This window comes from Scaptodrosophila lebanonensis, unplaced genomic scaffold (genome assembly GCF_003285725.1).
Source record: "Scaptodrosophila lebanonensis strain 11010-0011.00,11010-0021.00 unplaced genomic scaffold, SlebRS2 tig00000024-arrow-pilon, whole genome shotgun sequence".
Taxonomy (NCBI): Eukaryota; Metazoa; Arthropoda; class Insecta; order Diptera; family Drosophilidae; genus Scaptodrosophila; species Scaptodrosophila lebanonensis.
Genome location: NW_022060538.1, coordinates 15,124,236 through 15,144,819, shown reverse-complemented (window position 1 = coordinate 15,144,819; position 20,584 = coordinate 15,124,236). Strand labels below are relative to the sequence as shown.

Genomic DNA, 20,584 nt, shown 5'->3' with positions numbered 1-20,584 from the left:
TTCGAAACGTTTCAGAAAAAACACAAGACTTATGTATCGTGGGGGTGAAAGTGAGTTCGGGTTGTTCCAAAAGGTGTTGCACGTGTATACCTGATAGGGAAGGGGGGGAGGTCTCATTTTAATTTTACTGTGTAAATATGTCTTTTGATTTTTGTTTTGTTTTTTGTTTCTCTTTCGTTTTTGTAAATCGTGTATAGAGTGTATAAGTACATTTAAATATAGTTTGCTCAAAATGATCATGTGTTTTGTTGTTTTGAGGTATACGCGTAGTGATAAAGACACACACATACATAAATATATATATATAGAGACTTTGTATAGCATATTACAGTTAAATATGTTCTTTGGGTATGTGCTTCAAATGTTGCAGAGCGACAAGGGAGCCAATCCTAAATCCACTCGTAATATCATATATAATTTGAGCTTAAGTCCAAATTCTACATGTACAAGAGGAGAATTTTGAATCTAAAAGTATTTTAAAAATGAACATATTTATGGCATAAATGGAGCATTTTTTAGATTAGAATTTTATATAATTATAATTTGTATGCTTACAAATGTTTTTGGTATATTACGAGTAATATATTTCCTGTAGAAATGTGAAACAGTCCAGTCCCTTACAACATTTTCTGCACATCCCAAGTTGTGTTTTTCTTAATTTAAACATTTTGCCGAAAATTTGTTTAATTTCATGCTTAATTTTGTTTTTATAGCCTAGACATATGCACATATATAATTTTGATTATGTAAACACCGAAACACTGAAATTTTGTATTATATTTTGGTTTTTGTTGCCATATACTATGTATGTATTCATATAATTTTGCTTGTTACATATATTGGGAGTTTTATTTGCAATTTTTGATTTAAGAGAATGAATTTTGTTGAAGAACTTAATAAAATGATATCATTTGTCGGGGGGTGTGTTTTTCATTTTTAATTTTTTGTTTTTTTTCTTTCTATTTTTTGGAGTATGCTATTTTTTCTTCCGGTTCATTGAATTATTATTTTGTGTGCTTGTCCTAACGTTTCCCACTTATTTTCTTCTTACTAATTTATTTTATTTGTAAATGTGTAAAGGCAGCTTTGTTTATTGATTTCCGTTTTTGTATGCTTGTTGATTTTAAAGGTTTTCTCTTTTGTTTGAGGGGGTTTCTAGTTCTTTGTTTTTTGACTAAAAACAAAAAATCATTAAATAACTTTAAGAACTTTGGTAAGAAATAAAGAAATTAAAAACTTGCTTACAAATTTTGTGTGAATTTATGCGTAGTTTTTGAATTTAGTTTGCTATTTTTTTTGGTTGGGATTGGTATTTGTGTTATTATTAATTCTGTTATTATTGCTTGCTGGTTGTTCAGTTTGTTGTAGTTGTTATTGATCGGATATTGTAGTTGTTGTTGCTGTTGTTGACATTATGTTCTCTGTTTGTAGTTGAATTGCTGTTGTTGTTGTTGTTGATGCGTGCGCATTGTGGCCACATTGCAAATTGGCAAGTTTTTGAATGAGAAAGAGTTGGAACACCTTTGGAATGCTTTGAAAATTTGAAGTTTTTTTTTGCAATGTCTGCCCAAACGCCGCTTAGTTTGGTTGTTCAGTGTAACTGCTTTATGTTGCTATTTCTTCATATATGTTTTAGTTGAATAAAAAAATATAAAATTGTGTATGTTTTAATTTTAAGTAGTTATCGTTCTTTGTTTTTGTTTTTAGAAAAATGAAAAGTTAGCTTTTACATTCAAATGAAATCTCTCTCGCGCCCTTTCTCTTACTCTCGCTTATTGGCTATCCACTGTCTGTGCTTAGTTGCTCAGTTTTGGTTTAAGGGGTTTTAGCTTGGATTTGTTTTACATAGTTGTATTATTTCGAATGTTTGTTTGTTTGTACAAGAGAATGCCTATTTGTCGATTGTAAAAAAAAACTGAACAAAAAATATACATATTGCAATGCACTTGTATGTATATTGTATGAACGTTTCTTGAGTGTGTTTCTCTCTCTCTCTCTCTCTCTCTCTCTCTCTCTCTCTCTCTCTCTCTATCTGTATATATATGTATATAAAGTTGTAGTTGTTGTTTTACATAACTGTATATACACATATACTATATGTATATACATATAGATAATGTAAATTGTTTTAGCTCAACTAAGAGCCAAGTCGCTTGCCAGTTTAATTTGCAATTTGCTGCCTAACACATTTCGCTTAAGCGGCTTGAATTGATTTTGGTTGTCTATTGGTGGAGCTTCGGCCATCGCTTGGCCATCCATACAGACGCATACACATACACCTACACATACATCAACACCTACACCTCTGCACTTACAAATACGTACACAATACACCTAAACTTAAAATGCCTAAAAACCACTGTACAATAAAACTAATGCATACACTGCTCACCTATCTGCCTGTACTATAGTATGTGTGTGAGTGTGCGGCTTCGCTTGTGTGTATGTGTGTGTCTAGAAGCTGTAATAATGGGCAGCCAGCGGTGGCCAAGCAAAAGCTGGCGTCAATTGTTGTTGTTGTTGCTGGTGGTGGTGGTGCTGCTGCCCTTGCTGCTGCTGCTGCTGCCAGCCTTGCAATTGCAACCTGCTCTATAAGGGCTCCTCGGAGGCAGCACACTCCGCCAGCTCGGCCTTAATCTGCGCCAACTTCTCTTGCAGAATCGATGAGTTGGGCATGGCATCTGGCGCCGCGTACTGCGCCTCGCGCTTCGCGGTGCCATTGAGATCCATCATTTTGTTGTTGTTCGCGTGCGCATGGGGGGCAGAGCTGTGTGTGGAATGTTCGCTCTTCAAGCTGCTGGCATCCGTTTCTGAGTCACGAGATGTCATGCGACTGCGGCCGTTGTTGCTGGTGGTGCTGTTGCTGCTGCCGTTGTTGCACTTGTTGTGGCTACTCTGGTTCTTGTTGTGCGCCGACTCGCTGTTGTTGTTGTTGTTATTGTTATTGTTGCTGCTGGGATGCTCCTCATCGCTGCTGGTGCTGTCCGCACAACGTTCCGGGCTGAGACGCTCGCGCTTAATGTCCGCATAGGCTGCCAGCGGACTGCCCGCCCGCTTGCCACCCGCTTCGGAGCTAGAGCAGGCCGCCGAGTAGTCATTGCTGCGATTGTTGGTGAAGGGCAATGGCGTCTTCTTTACCAGCAGCTGGTCCAGCAAGGCGTTGCCATTGCCACCCATGTTGCTGCCATCGCTGTTCTTAAGCGTCTTGCGTATGATGCCGTCGTACATGTTTTCGGTAAAGTCCAGGGCACTCTTCATCGGCGGCACACCGTGATGATGGTTCTGACTGATGCCTCCGAGCGGGCTGTCGCTGCTGCTATTGGCATTGTTGTTGGCGCCGGCATTCAGACGTATGGCCTCGGCTAGATGCGTTTTGAGAAACTCTGGATTACGATTGAAGTCCAGTCCATAGTTGGCGTTGCCTGGCTGCTGCCAAAACATATTTGCCTGAAAGGGCAACTGTGCGGTGGCATCAAAGATTGGCAACTTCATGCCATTGGGCGTGTTGGCTGCTGCAGCTGCTGCCGCTGCAGCCGCCGCTGCTGCTGCGGCCTGACTATTATTCTTGAGCGCATTGCTCAGCTTTGAGCCGGCACTGTTGTTGCTCGCCTTTAGCTTGTCGAGGTGATTGAGACCTGAAATTGAGAGTTGGTCATCAACGAACAGTTGTCTATTGGAAGCAAATAAATTATAAATATGTATATATATTTATAGTTTCAATACAATCTAAATTATTTTAGCTAAAAGCAACGGGTGGGAGTTCAAAGAAGTCTAATAATACAGAAGAAAACCAAAATATTTTACGAGTCCATAACCATTAATGGTTTAAGAAGCCGACTTTTTTTTAATAAATAATTTGGTTAATGGAATCATCAAAATAAGCCAACTTGTCGAGCAATCTAATTTTCCGTAATTTGTTAAAAGTCTTAATACCGCATCATCACAGATATTACGTGAGGGGAAACTATTATTTAACCAAAGAAATACCAAATAAAACTGATGGTTTATTTTTAAAAAACCTATCTATTTATCAGACTCTCTCTTCCAATGCAAAAAAGTATAATAAATGATTTAATTAAGCTGCCATTGATTAATTGATTGGCAATCCGGAATTAAAGCAACTATCAAATTTTAATATCAGAATTGATGCCTCACTTGAAAAAATAGACCAATTTCCCAGACGAACGCTTGCTTACCTGGAATGTTTGGATTGTGTTTATTGGCGGCGCCTGTTAGTCCCACCAGATCTGGCTGCGGCTTTGGTTCACGCTTTCTGGGTCGCATTAGATGGCGCTCCTTTACCTTGTACTCCAGTGTGGAGTGCGGCACACCGTAGTAGCTGCCGGCACGATGCACAGACATCTCGCCACGCTGCACTGCCTTAACCGCCTCCACAAGACTATCGCGATCATAATTGCGATATTTGCCGCGTTTTGGACGCGTGCCCTTGCCCGCGGCCAGGGCGGCGGCATCCTGAGCACTGAGCTGATGCGCGTGGTGTGAGGGCAGGTGTCCATGGTGCTGTTGGGCCAGCAGATTGGGTGAGGCTCCAAAGCGAGAGGTATCCGTGTCCCCAATGAACTTGGCTACGGATATACTGGGCTTCTTGTAGCTACCGCTGCTTGTAACACCGGAACCACCGCCTCCGGCAGCACCACCGCTGCTACTACACTCACTGCCGCTGGTATTGCCATTGTTGCGCTTGCCATCGGCGACGCCCAGACCCAAGATATTGGCTGCAGCAGCCGCCGCCGCATCCTGGGTGGTCTGCTCGTTGATCTTACGCTGTATGGTGTTGGCCATCATCTTCTGTATGGACACCGGCGAGGGTGAGAGCACACTGCCGCTTTGGCGATAGTTGTTGTTGGCCGCAGCCACGACTGCAGCTGCCAGCATCGGTGAAGCGGAGTGGGGACTCTGATCGCCACCATTGCGGTTATTGCTGCAGTTGGAGGTGTTGTTATTGCTGCTGCTGCTGGCTAGCAGCGAGGGCGACACACTAGACGCGCCTGTTAATTTGAAGGACGGAATCTTCAGTATAGGATCATCACACGCCTCGTTCGTGTCCAGGGACGAGGTTGTCTCCGGTGTGTCAGACTTTGGTAAACGATGCCGATACGGCAGGCCGCCAATCAGGTGTTGTTGCTGTTGTTGTTGCAGCGGCTGGTGGTGATGGGACTGAGACTGTTGCTGTTGGATTTGCTGCAGCAACAGATGCTGATCGAGCAGGCCAGGTGGTGCGCCATTTTGTAGGGCAGTCGCCACATTGCTTTCCGCTACAGCTGCCGCACTGGCAAAGACCTCACTAATGATGCTGCCCCTGCTGGCAATCATTAGTGTCTTTACAAGGTCACCCAGTGTCTGCGTCTCGTCCAGCTTTGGCATGACTCCGATGCCTGCGGCCACCATGAGCGTGTGTAGCAGCACATTTGGATCGATGGGCATGGGCGGCATGGCACCACCACTACTACCAACAGCTGGAACATTACCTGTAGGCGTGAGGTTTTGTGCGCGCAATGCTCCGGACAATTTGGGTGAGCCTCCATGCTCCAATTCCTCACCCATATCACTGCCTTGATTGCTGTCATCACCGCGCCCCATACCCAGTCCCAAGCCACTGCCCATGGGGCCGCCGTATTCATCACCCGACTCCTCCTGCTCCAGCTCGTGCTGCAGTTGTTGAAGCTCAGGCGGCGTCGGCGCATTGTTGCGCTTCGCCTCCAGCGTCATCTTGTAGAGCTTGTTGCGCAGTGTAGAGCGCGGCACATTGTACTGGCTGGCTGCCTTTCGCGTGCCCACCTTATTCGCCAATATGTCGTGCAAGGCGCTCTTCAGATCCTCCTCGCTGTAGCTGCGACGTGGTGTGGGCGTCGCACACTCAGATATCGTTCTGAAAAAGACGGAAAATTGAATAACTTAATTAATGCGATGCATTCAAAGGTAACTTTATAAAGAACTAATTTCCCTATTAAAAATAATTCCAAACATTTTTGAAGCAGCACCCATCCGTAGACCGATAGACGGAAATGGGGACTGTCCCACGCCATTAAACTAAATATTCGAAAATATCATCTTAACTCGTAAGATAGAGTATATTAGTTAATATTTCATTGAAATTATTTCAGCTGTATCTAGTTTTGGATCTGACGTGCTTCTTAGTGGTATGTTTGTGATGAGAGCATTCATTAATTCAAGTTCAAAATTCTTTATTAGAGCATCCACAAGGTACCTGTATTAATACGAAACAATCGAAGTCGGGTTGATCAATCCACAACGAAATAAGCGGCAAAAGTCTTTGCGGCATAAGCTGTGCGAAATAATTTATTAGGACACTACGTTTCATGTATAACAACTGAATCGTTTAATATATTTACAAAAAATAAATTAGTGCTTAAACTTAATAATAATATCAATAGTTACAAAAAGTAAATAAAACTTAAGAAAATATAATTAAAAAATTAAACAAAATGATTATCTAGGAAAAATATGTTATTTATATGTTAAAAATAAAAGTGAGCAAAACAAAGAATTATGTTTGTCCGTATTAACATAAAAATATTTTCAATAGTTTCAGTTAAAGTCTTCTACCCTCCTCATATTGATAAGAATAAATTACAAGTTTTATTTTATTTTTATACTATACATATGTATATATTATATAGCAATATTCCATATAGCAAATATTTTTGGTATTTATTTCATAAAAAGTATAGCGAAGTAATATTTTAGCAGATAGATAAAATATTTAATTGTGAATTAAACAAACAGCTCAACAACATAATAAAAACTGTCATGCTGGTGTTTTTCTATAGACCAGAAGATATTAGGGTTCCCCTATGAGTAGATAGCGGTAAGGTACTTGAAAAAACTCTACTATATATTATCTTCATACGTTTGGCAATGTGATGCATTTTATGGCAAAGACTTGTGACCAATTGTTATTATTAAACAAACAAGCCCATGAAGAAGCAATGTGATTGCTACTTTTTGATTTTGTTTTTTGCTTTTGTTTCGTTTACAAGCCAACGATATCATGTGGTTATTTTTCAAACAGGAGGACGCAATGATGAAATGATAGGGCATGTATTTTGCTTTTGGGATATAAGTTTGTAATACCCAAAAGGCAGAATGATAGTTACATACGTAAGTGTATGTTTAGCATGAAGAGACAAATCCATATCGTGAGGTCTTATCGGCTGCCTGTACTAATCAAAACTGTTCGCACAGATTTGGAGCGAAGTTCATTTTATAGGCCACAAAAAAGTGCCGACCTCGACTAGTTCAGATCTCTAAAATATTTACTTACATAGGTATTAGAGAAATTATATGCCTTTTAAAGAGCTATAATATAACACATTTTTTACCTAAAAATGTGTTGGAGCCAAATTGTTTTATTTTGATGTTCTTATCATATCAGGTAGTTTGTTTGCGAAAGTTTACCACCAATAAAAAATCCTTTTTTATAAAAGTTATATAGCACGAACACAATACGGCTTATATATTTGGAATTGGAAGCCAGCTTTTGTTGCGTGGCACAGGGGGAGTTTAAAGCCTCGGCGCAGCTGAAGATAGCTTCTTAACTCGTTTTTTGTTGTAACGTTTTTTTTTGGGTTAAACTAATGTGGTTGTAATAATCGCTTAGCTATATCCTGTTTTACAATATTTTTCATATGCCTGTAGTGACAAAATTCTGTTTCTATTCATTCTGATAAGATAAGGGCAGTACGATTGCAGCTGTTGTTAATCTAAAATTGATAGAGTCATTGACTCACTGCGATTTATAAATGAGAAATTGTTATATTCGTATCACATCGTTGCAACATAATGAGTGGTAATTGCATCATAATCTGAGCAGTCATTGACTGACCAGTTGAGTAGCCAAAAATGATTACAAAAGCCTTGAAGGCAGTTCGCCATTTCGTTTTTCCATCGCTGCGAGGTGAATTGCAATTTTCGACAGAGATTGCAAATCTCGCTTCACAGCACAAACAAAAGCTGACAAAATATTATTTTCCCTTCCTTCCATTATGTTCAGAGTCAACCTTTTTTTCGGCACACTCACACACACACACTTCTCAAGAAGCCTGACAATGAGTGCTTTTTAAATGTCTGTAGCAGGCAACGTCGGCGTACTCGTCAAAAGTATTGCCAAGGATGCACTAGCCATATAGAAAAAGGAAGCGGAGTTTTGTCATTTTTTTCTGTTTTTTTTTTTGGCTAGAGAGACAAAAGATGACAAGCGAAGTTGACGTTGTTGAGGCGGACGAACGGACAGACTGACGGGAGGACGGACGGATGGATGGAGAGACGACTGTCTCTGGGCGCCAGTCAGGGAGTTGGGAGAGCGACGAACATGTTTTTGAAGTTCATTAGACGAATTTCAAAAACATTTTCACTTAATGCCAACGCGCGCTTTATTTTGGAGTGGGTGGAGCTGGGTGGGTGCACTTTTGGTGGCTCGCTTTGAAAAGGCAACTTTTGTGCTACAGCAACAACAATAACAACAACAACGAAAACAACAAAAACAGCAGCAATAGCAATGAAAGGCGTACGAAATTTTTATTTTCTTTATAGAACGACGAGTGGTAAAGAAATGCGAGATGAGTTGCGAGGACGAGACCCTTTTGGCAGCAAAACGTCAAATAGCATGCAAAATACCTCAGAGAGTGCGACAGAGAGTGAGTGAGAGCAAGTGTAGGTAAAGATGATACACAAAAGTGTGTGTGTGAGAGAGAGAGAGAGAGTGGAGATGCAGTACATTGCACTGCTGACTGCAACGTGGCCAGGAAACGCACAGCTTCTCGCCAACACGGCGACTGAGAGAGGCCGCTGAAGGTCTAAGGACTATGTGGGGGAGTCAAGCAAAGTTGACGGCAACTTATCCATTTTTTTTTACCACCACCCCCTCCCGTTGTTTTATTTTTGTTTTTTCTTTTCTTGCCATTTTTTATGCGCGCAACATTTTTCGTCTGGAAAATGTCTGAAAATTTGTGGAGAATGTGGGGGGTCGGGGTTGGCATTGGAGTTCCGGACAGCCTTGTAAAAAAAAACTGCGCCAGCAGGTGGCAATGACTACCACTGGCTGAATGCGTGTGTGGGTTTTGTGGCGCCTGCTGACCAAAATGGTCCAGAGCGGGTATGCATTAATATGCACAGATATTTGTGTTCACTTTATTTTCATACTTTATCCCAACTTATCTGGTTTTTTTGTTTTTGCTTCAAAAAATTTGCATAATTGTGCAGTAAGCCTTACCAAAAAAAAAAAAAAAAAATTGATTTAAAAATGGCAGACAGTAAGCGCGAAATTGCTGCCTCGACAATAACAACAACAACAACAACATTAACAGCATCCATGTCAGTACCGCGCCAACAACAAAAAATAAATGTGCAAGGAAAAAAAAAATGAAAAATGTCATTTCAATGTCGTTTGGTTTTTTTTTATTGGTGTCGTTTACCTTTTGGGTGCACTTCAATTGCAATTTGCAGCTGCAACAGCCGCCACCGCTGTCGTCGATGTTGCAGCAACAACAGCAACACGTTAGTAGCGACGCAGGCAGTTGCTGGCTTGTCATACAGCATGTTGTTGCTGTTGCACGCATGTGAGAGGATTCATTTATGTGTGCAACAACGTTGCTGCCGCCCCTCCGCTCTTGCCTCCTCTTTTAATGGCATTTTTTTTCGTTGCAATTTTTCTGACATTTTGTTTTAATTTGTGGCAGCAACGAAATAAAAAAGGGTTGATTTTACTCTTTTTTTGCTTCATTTTTGTTCGCATTTCACTGAAGTTGTTGTTGTTGTTGTCGGCATTATTGTTGTAATTTTGACGCTTGCTGCAATTGCAGTACTTTTTTGTGAAGTTGTTGTCGCTACCGTTGCCGCTGCCGCTGCTGTTGGCGTTTTTATGCGCATATCGCATTTTTGTCGGTTCATCCCACACCCTTTGTTTGCCATTTGCCCAAATACTCACACACCTCTCCACCCACAATTCCCAACACACACACACACACACACTCACACCCATTTACTCAAACGGAGCGTGGGCAATAATTTTTTTCTTTCGTACCGTAAAGTGGGATAACAACGAAAAAAATGTAATAAAATTATAGATGCTACTATTTTACGAGTTTTATAGCTTTATTCTGTATACATAAGTGCAACTAAAATATTGAAATTGCATCCACAGCAATATTTTTGTTTTTGGGTCAAAAATGTCCATGAAATCATTTACTTAAAAAATGGGACATTAACTGAACTATAATTCAGTTTTTATAAACTGTACCCGAACAATAAAAAGGGTATATTTGGCTTGTGCAAAGTAGGTAACAGGCCAAAGGAATGAATGAATAAGAATATATATTCTTAATTCGTACTTTAATTTAGGATACAACTATTCCCATATTTGCCAAACTTTGTATGTAGACTCGCGAGATCCCTGGAAAATATGAGTATGTGTCTAAAAGCTATTTAAATTTTTCAGGCGTGAAACTTTTTATGGGATGGTCTTAGGCAACCTTTTCTGTAACGAAACCAATAGCACGGCAACAAGCGCACATAAATGAACAGCAAGTTAACAAAAATCAGCTGTGTCAGGTATGAAAATGCGTCCATGAACCAATCTAAAATGTGAGCAATTTAGTGTTCATATTTGGTCATATTTTACAACACAAGGCTGCACAATCCTAAATGTACACACGCAATCGGCAGCAGTTGATTTGCCTTCAATTTATGGTTGATCTTCATTTCTAAGAGTCGCTGTTTCTTATGGTTTGCAGGGGAATCCAGGAATATGTAAATTAAACTGCGCTTTCTGTGGCTCTATCAGCCACGTAGAATTTTATTTATCTATTCTTTTTAGCAGGTTTTATAACAATTTAGATTTATAGCGGTGATTTCTATAAAATTTTAGTGGATTTTCTAGCCGTTTTTAGCTAATTTTCTAACAACTTATTTTTAAGTGGACTTTTTTGCTTTTTATAGCGGATGTGCTAGTGAAGTTTTTAGTAATTTTTAGAGGATTTTAAAGCAATTTTCTACCTTCTTTGATACCCGATAGCGATAACCATTTTTTATACTCTGTACATGAAATGTATATTAGGTTTGCAGGAGAGGAGGAGGCGTGGCAGACCCCACAAAGTATACAAGTATATATTCTTGATCAGCATGACGAGACAAGTCGATCTAGCCCTGTCTGTCCGTCCGTCTGTCCGTATGAACACTTTGATCTCAGAGACTATAAGAGCTAGAGACACCAAATTTTGCACAAAGATGCAAGTTTGTTTTATTTTTTTGATTTTTCTCCCCACTTCCCCCCTATGGGGGTTTTCCCGATTTTCCATTCGTATAATCGCCTATATCTCAAAGACTATAAGACCTGGGGACATCAAATTTTAGTCCAAGATGCCTTATGTAAAAACGCAGAAAATGTATATTTTGGAATTTCCCTCCCTCCCCCCTCTCCCCCGCAAATGGTAACTCCCGTAATTCTGGGAATTTCGAACTCAAACTTGACAAATACCACCTTTAGTTATTATAAGTCCAAATGCCAAGTTTCATCATGATAGGCCGATTTAACAGGAAGTTATAGCCATATATGTACAGATGTTGTTGTTGTTACTGCTTTGCTCAGGCACAGGAGACATACACAGACATACACAGACACACACAAACACACACATACGCGCATAATTATTCTACACATATGTACAGAGTATTTCAAAGTCGGGATACACGACTTTAGCTTCTCTACTTGTTTTAAATTTATATTTGTTATTATTGATTCCTGAATTTACGTCACGGGTCGTAGCTCCAAAATACCAGACTAATAATTGCAACATTACTAATTTGTGGTCATAGAAACATTTAATGAACGTTTCTCATAAGCTGTTGGAAGTAGCATTACGGTATTCTAAGCCCGCCCATCGTCATGTTCTTCTAATTAATTTCAACAATTTTTTTCGGCTTCTCATTGTTGTTGTTTTTGTTGCTGTCTTTAATTTGTTGTACAAATGTCGTTGCGTGCAACGCTGCACTGCAGCAGTGGGGCAGTAAAATCCGCCGTTGGCTGCAACGAGCGCACAATGCAGCCAACTGTCCCGTTCCATGTGCCATGCTCTGAGAACACATGCGTATGGTTCTGCAAGTGTGTGTGTGCATGCGTCGACGATGGCGAATGCAATTTTGTTAAAAATGCATTAAGTGCATGTGTATGTGCGTGCGTGAGTGTGTGTGAGATTTTTTGTATGAATGCAACTGCATGTTTGTTTTTGTTGCCAAGGCAGGCGGCTCGGCTCGACTGCGCCTACACTTAGTGCGTGCGCAGCAATCCCCACAATCACACACACACATAGCCAAATACGAGGTGCACTCAAGAAGTAATGCTCGTCAGCTGAAGATCTGCAGCTGCTGAAAACATGCATGAAAAGGAGATCTGCGCCAAAAAACTAAAATTCGTAGCAGCTAGTATTACTCGACATTTATTAATTAGAAACTGTTATTAATAATTGGAAAATAGCTCTTAGTTTGTCAATAGCGGGAAACATTTTTATTGAAAAGCTCAGGAGTTACATAGCCTTGGGAATATTTTATTGCGACTCCCGACTCATAGCCGTATGTAGTCAGAGATGAAGATGGGTTAAGATAACCCTTTTCATACGCTGAAGAGAGAGAGAGAGAGAGAGAGAGAGGGAGAGAGAGAAATAGTTCTGTTTTGGGAGTAGGTGAAGAAGAGCATTACCCCAGAAGATCATTTATCACAAAACCCGAAAACGATTGGACAAACCTTGACAAGATCAAAGGAATATGATTCATTGTCGATCTAGAACGAACAGAAACGACTATACATCAAAAATAATCAGCAACACCAAGGAAGATGGAATGGAATTGATTGTACTCTTTGCTTTGGGTTTAATTATTTTTATCATGCATGTTATCTCGTATAATTTAATTTGTTATATACTCATATAAAATATTCTCAGAAAGCGTTTTCGAAGAAAAAAATTATCTCCAATTGTCCATCAATTTCACATTCTTAAAATGGTTACAAACTAAGTGAATATGTTATTTTATAAAAGATCCAACGCAAATGATCGTAAAATTAGATAGATGATAGAAACGTGCTCAAGGAAAAAAAAAACATCTTAAGAATAAGTATCTTAAGAAAAAGTAAAATAAATCTTATCAGCTTCATATCTTTCTTCGCAAAAGGATCTTTATTATAATATGCGCTCAAAACATCGCCTTTAAACACACCTCGCATGAGCACAACAGGCAACCACCCGCTTAAACACACACACACACACTCACACACACGTGCATGCACTGGCGTTGCATTTTTTCGGAAGATATGCACTCATTTTTTACGACTGCCGTCGGCGTCGTCAACATCGTTGCTGCATTTTTGTATGCTTTTTTTTCTATCTCGCTCATTTAAGCGACATTTCATTCACGCACGCATATAACACATAACGGCAATCAGCCAGCCAGCCACATGGCCAACAGAAACAACTACAAGAACAACCCAATGGGCCAACTAGCAAGCGCCGGTCATTGAAATGACAAAAATATGGGAAAAATAAAAGAGAGTAGGGCGAGAGCGTCGACGACAACGAGAGCGAAAGCAACAACAACAAAAACCAACCGAAAAAAAAAATTGCCGTAAAAAATGACTGGGTTTGGTGTAGCAACAACAACAACAAAAACAACAACTGCTACAACAACAACAAGTGCACGCATTAAGCTTTTTTATTTCGTTCGTTTTTTGGGGCTAAATGGGGGAAGATGGAAGGGCAATACGAATATTGTTGACGCTGCTGTCGCTGTTGGCGTCTCTGCTGACGTTGACGTCGACGCCGGCGTCGTCATTACTCTACGCTAGTTATTACGTTCATATTTTTATGTGTGTGAGCGTGTTTTTTTTTCGGAACGGTATGTATGTACACAAGTACTTATTTATGTATGTATGTGTTGGTGGGTGTCTGTGCGGAGAATTTTTCGTAAACGAAAAATAATGAATACATACATACGTACATACATACATATATTAAATACATACTGACAACACCAGACCAAGAAACACTTTGCAGCAAGCCCCTGCTATCTGCTCGCAACCCGGTGCATTGAAAAAGTGCATAGAAAAAAGTAGCAAGAAGAAAGGCATGACGAAAAACAAAAAATGAAAATAAAAAGAAAAAAGCAAAAATAAAACGCAACGCGCAAAAAAAGCGATCGATATGATGCACTCATTTCTGTCTGGTGCGCAAAGCAGCGCAGTCGGGTTTCTGCCACTGCCACTGCCGCTGCTGCTGTTGCTGTTGCAGCTCATGTTGATGAGGCCGCTGTGGCAAAGGCGGCATTGCCACTCCAAGTCAAGCATCGAGACGGCAGCCGTTCTCTCACACACAAAAAAAAAAAATAATAATAAAATGTCGTAATAATAAACGCTCGAAAAAAGCCAAAAATTGCAGCGTCAGTAGCTTTTGTTTGAATCTCAAAGGCCCTCACTTGTATTGTGCCCCTTTCTCTAGTAATGCGGGTGTATGTGTGTATGTGTGTGTGTGTGTGTGTGTGCGTGAGGCGTCGTCAGCTGGACGCTGACACCTACTTGGCTGACAGCCTATTGAACACTTGATCGCTGCTACGACAGCCAATCCCACAAGAATTTGTGTTAACCCTTTAATGTGTATAAGTTTCCAGAACTTATTTAAATGTTCAAGATATTCTAAATTTGTTTGTTTTATAACTGTTTGAGATTTCTAAATTAATTTGAAAACTAGCATTGTATTTTCCAAAGAGGTTAGGCAACAAGGGCATTTAAAAAATCTTGAATGAAAAGAAGCGGTCAAGGCGCGTGATTGGAATAAAAGAAACTAAAGATAACTTTCAGTATAAGTGCTCAACAATTTGTATAGTTCTAAGAACAGTATGTGTATTACTAATGGTATTGGTATTTTATCATAAATATGTAAGGACGCTTAGATTAAAAAACAAAATTAGGTTTCGAATGATCTAAGTTATGATATTGACTCGGTGTCTGAGAATAATTGCCTTTAAATACCTACATATTACCATTTGTTCCTAAATAATATCCATCTCAACATTGATAACAAATTAATGTTTTCAATGATAATATATCGATAAATAATTATTTACAGAAGATTTGTATACAAGATATTTTGTGAGGAATACGACAAAATGAGATGATCTCTAAACTGGTATATTTATTTTTCTTAGATTTATAACTAATTTATTTTAAAAGTGGGAGCACGGTTTAAGAGCTAGACTCCAATCTTGAATATTAATTTTAATAATTGTATTTATATAAAATGTATGTTTGACACTGAAACACAGTACCATGTCGTTAATGGGTTAATATTGTTTCTAAGCAATGTTTAATCATTTATTAATTTAAGTATTTATATATATATTAAAATATCTTAACTTTAACCCTTTTAAGGCATCCTGCCGCATTTCCTATTGCTTTTCCGCTATACTTTATTTTAATTTTTGTTGCTCTTAGCTGCATACTCTACCTTTGTCTCTCTCTTACTTCACAGTTCATTCTCTGTCTCCATCATCGGTCGCCCATCCTCTTTGGCATTGTTTCACATTTTTCGTCGTTTTTTATTACGACAATTAAAATAGGTGTATGGCGGCTGCGAACAAACACTTAGCCATGCTTTAGACAATAGACAAGGACTTGTGTTTGCGGCTCAAGTGGCAGCCGCCGCAACACCCAACCACACACACACACACACACACATGAAAGCTGCAGCCGCAGCTTAACAAAAAAAAAAAAAAAAACAACCGAAAAATGTAATGACAAAAATTGTGGAAGTGCTGGAAAATTATGCACACGTTGGCGACGCTTTGCAGCAGCTAACAAGGCACGTCTGGTGGCCAAGCAAATGTTGTCTGAAGTGCACCTACACACACACATTCACTCACACCCGCAAACAGTAGGAAAGGTGCTCAACATTTTAGAGTAATTAAAAAAAAATAGCAGGCAGCCAGGATAAAAAAGGAGCTAAGATGCAACAAAATGAAATACATGAATTTTGCATTCTTCTTCGCTCTTCTAAAAAAAAGAGTTCTTTTTTTCGGTTGCTAAAAATGTTATGTAGATTTATGCTCCGCCTGGTAATTAAGCGTGCCCAGCGCTGCTTCGGCTGGCTGTGGCTGCTGTGGCAGCTGCGGTGGCGCCGAGTGCATGGTGTGTGCCATGAGGCGTATGTGTAATTTTCGGCATCGTTTCATAACCACACAGTTGCCCCCTTCCGCCCCACTAGCCCAACCAGCGTTATTCATATATAATTGCTCGAATTTTACATATCTATACACATACACACTAATGTAGGTGTGTTTGTGTGTGTGTGTGTAAGTATGTCTGTATGTACGACAATAAAGCCCCGTTAAGTATGCTACAATAAATGCACGTTCGCTCAGTGTCAGGCTGGCAGCCTAAAGTGCAATTATCTCATGTATTGTGTCTCGCACATGCTATGCCTACGTTTTTCGTTACTGCTGTTGTTGTTATTGCTGCTACTTTTTTACATGCATTTTTATGTACATACATACAAACACATCAATGCAATGATTTTTTGTGTGTGTGTGTTTTCTTTTTTGGCGTTTGCGCAGTGCTCAATTTTTTTTTTTTTTTTTTTGGTATATAGGCACATTGTAATTATTTTCTGTTCCTCTCAGTAGTATGGATGGTGGCAATTTAAATATTGAAGAGTTAATTTCAGGAACTGAAATATTTCTCAAATATTAAAAGCAATAACTTGTGTTCGAGTTTCTAAATAATCGCTAGACTCTTGAATTAAATATTTCATAAATAAACTGAATTTGATTTTAAAGTCGTAATATTGAAAATTTTTAAGAAATATATGCTAATATATTGCATTTTTTTCTATGAAGAATATCTATTTCAATTTTGCAAAATAGTATTAGAACTCTGTATAAAGAGCAGAATAAATAATGGATATGGTTCGTTTTTACTCTTCTTAAATGCTCTCCATAACAATTTTTTTAAAAGTTTAGTTGTGTGAACAAAAAATTACTTCGATATTTAAGAAAAGGATCTGATATTGAGTGGTGTGCGGGAAAATTAATTTCTTATACGGAAACTATGACAGCTTAGAGATAAGATATATTAGTTTATATATTCAATGAAGCTCACTCATAGAATTTATTTTATTATTAAATTTTTCTTAAGAGTTATATAAAAGGAATTCTATGAAGCAGTAGCAAAAATAGTTCCAATTTTAAACAAATTGCATTCCTATTTTAAAAGCATGGTTTTTCATGACCGTGGATAACAGTCTATGTAATGCCCTTTGTTGATAATTTGATAATTTACATTACAAAAAGTCAAGTACAATAGGGAATTATGTATATATATTCGTGATCAGCAAGGCACGCCAAATCGATCTAAGCATGTAAACAAGTGGAAGCAACACATATCATAAAGAGACTATTACTTTTTAGGGTGTAATAATAATAATTTTTTTTTATTATTTCTCCCATTAGAAAGGGTATGGATTTATAAATAAATGCATTAATAGGAATATGACTTACCTTCCTGACTTTAGATCACCGCTAATCGATGAATTTGGTGACGGTTTGGAACTAAGATCTAATGGTGCATCTGCACTGGGACTGGGTGTATCTTTGAGTGTTGGACTTATTGCGGCGGCAGATACTTCTGAGGTAGTTGGCGTTACCGAGTTAGTATGCTGTTGTTGTTGTTGCTGTTGCTGATGATTGGCCAGCGAGTTGATCAAATTAAAGTCTGCAAAAAACGTACATTATGCTAGTAAGAATTGCCATAATTGTTGTTTCTGTTAATGTTACTACGCACTTGTTTGCAATTCCGATATCTTTTGTATTGCAGCCAACTGTGCGGCCATTGAGTCCATGGATGTCATTGTGGCCGCTTGCTGTGTGAGCAGCTTATAAAGTTCTATAGAAGTTGTTGATGGTGGTGTTGTTGTTGTTGCCGCCGACGTTCCGTTGGCGGTGTGTGCCGTTGTGGCGGGCTTCGTAAGCTTCAGCTTATTATTGTTGTTGTTGCAGTTGCGCGGCGATATGCTCGAGTTGTCACTGTCGCTATCGAGCTGAGGCTAAAAAAGAATATAAAGATATATATGTATATATATTCCATCAAGTATACTCTTTATGTCGAAGTATAGTTCTTTAGAGAAAGGGACTGTGAGAGAAAGAGAAAAGGCCGTACCTGCAGCTGCTTTGAATCCACAGCGGCAATATTGTAGCTGAAGTTGCTGCTGTTATTGTTGTTGGACGTTGTTGTCAGCGCCGTTTCGGCCACCAATTCACCTTTGGCGTTCACCGTTAGCAAACGACCGTTAACACAGAAATTACACTTATCAGACGGTGTCCAATCGTTGGGTTCAGGCGGTGGTGATGGTGTACGTGATGTTGTATTTGTGTTTGTAGCTATATCGTGTGATGTGTGTTTGTTGTCTAAAAAATATGTAAAATAAGCCAAATAAAAATTAGCTTTTTTAGCCAAACAGGAGTGAACTAATAACTTTTGGGAGTAAGCAAGTTGGAGCCCCAAACTATATAGTTTTATCAGGAACTTTAATCATTGTAAGTATTATGTTAACAATTAAAAAATAAAATTTTTTTTGTTTCAATCATTTGCTCATAATATAATGACTATTTTTGACTTTTACTTTACAACTTACGAATAATCTGTAATTTTGAGCAAAAAAAAATACAAGTAGAACGCATAAAATAATGATTGTTCTTTTTTAAATTTTTTTTGTTTATCAAAAATGTACTTTAAGTTGTAATTGCCCCTGCCCATAGGGAATAAGGACAAACTTTATACATATCCTTAAACAATAAACCAAGACGAAACCCCCCATTTTTAGACGAAATTAAATTATACAAATATTTTTTAAAGAGCTTTATTTTTTTGTTCAAAAATAATGATTATTAGTTAAGTTAAAAAGTAAAACTCATAAAATTTTGAGAGAATGAATAAAAAATTAAGTCATGGTGAAAATTTATAGATAATCCTAAAAAAGGATATGGGCATTTGCAAGGAATTTTCCTTGCTTTCTCAAAGTTTTTATAAGTGAATTATTTTTCGTTTCTAAAGGAACACAAATAATCATTATTTGCGGTCCCTGGGTTTTATGGTTATTTCTTCGTATGATTTAGTCGATTATAAACGAGAGCCCATCCATTAATTTATTATTGATTTATTATTTAGTTTTTAGAACGCTTCAATCGACTTTAATAAGCCAACTCATATTATCTGATCACACTAGGTATATTTTACAAGATATTCTCTACTTTCTCAAATAAGGAAAATTATAGTAGAATTTCAAAACAACTTATTAGGTCGTCTTCATTGGGTTGGGTTTACTTTTGAAAACAGCAGCTAAGTCTATTTGTTAATTTGGTTTCTGTTCTCTTCATCCAATGAATACCTACAAAATTTCGAAATGTAATAATTATTTAAATAGCTATTTTAATTGCTGACATTTTAGCAAACTCAGTCATGGACGTTCTACTTAATAAGTTTGAATGCTTTCAGGAAATTTCAATGCAATATAAAATAGCTTTTAATTTTGCAGAAATAGTTTTGCTTTAAAAAAATCATTTAATGGGTAAAATATTTTGAAATATGTGAATAAAATCCCTGACCCCGCAAGCCAGTTTCTATTGTTCTACATAATTTGAAGCATTCAAATAGCTGACCAAAGTGTTCCTGCACTCACCAAAATCGTCTTCAAATTGCGGTTTGTCGTTTGATTGTTGACCGTTTTCCTTTGGCTGCGCTGCGTGCGTTTGTTGTAGACGGTGGTTTGGTGGTTCGTGTTGTTGTTGCTTGCAATTGCTGTTGCTGCTGAATTTGCCTGTCGCTTGAGCTGTATTGGGATCGTCCTGGATGCCTGTTGCAATGGGCTGTTGATCTGCTATATTCAATTGGGTGCGCGTTTGTTGCTCCTGATAGTGTTTCCATATCCTGCGACCCATGAATTCTTCAGCGACGCGTTCTAGACCTAAAAGTGGGCGAACAGGAAAAGTAAACTATAATTACTAAAAAGCTACTATAGTCTACGACACCCTTTTCTTTTTTTTTTATTAAATATTCATAGGCAGAACTGTAGTGCTATTAAAAAATTGTATGGCATTCGATTATCTTAATAAACTATAATTTTCATAGCATATACGTGTACGTGTAGCTGCGTGTAATCGCACGCTTTTTTTTTACAATTCTTTGACTGGAATTTGTAGCATTCTTTATTTCTCTTTCAATCAAGTGCAATGCCTGGGAAATTTTGCACTATGCATAAATTACTTAATTGAAACACTATATGTGTGTTCACAAATATGGGTAGTAAGAAGGGAGAAGGGGCAGAAACAAAGACTACAGAAATGGCACTAGCTGTCAATTTTCTTCCATTCAAATTACAGCGCACACAGTCACACATTGCGTATGCGTATTATAATAACGCATACACAGCATGTATAAATGGTAAATGAAGCGTGTTTATACCTACATGTCTCAGTGTGCGTGTGTTTGATTGCAGTAATAAGGAGCCCCCAA

At 38.5% G+C, this 20,584-nt stretch overlaps 1 protein-coding gene across 1 annotated transcript in view; it reads right to left on the bottom strand.

Annotated features, from left to right (window-relative positions):
- Positions 1-2,028: 2,028 nt before the first annotated feature.
- The window catches only part of LOC115620732, a 55,904-nt gene continuing 37,348 nt past the window's right edge, over positions 2,029-20,584 (bottom strand). The window contains exons 2-7 of the mRNA XM_030514118.1: positions 19,752-20,036; positions 18,233-18,480; positions 17,858-18,119; positions 17,575-17,788; positions 4,197-5,890; positions 2,029-3,635 (exon numbers count right to left, since the gene is read on the bottom strand). Of these exons, the coding sequence (XP_030369978.1) occupies positions 2,590-3,635; positions 4,197-5,890; positions 17,575-17,788; positions 17,858-18,119; positions 18,233-18,480; positions 19,752-20,036 (3,749 nt within the window). The 3' untranslated portion in view covers positions 2,029-2,589. The remainder of the gene's footprint in view (positions 3,636-4,196; positions 5,891-17,574; positions 17,789-17,857; positions 18,120-18,232; positions 18,481-19,751; positions 20,037-20,584) is intronic.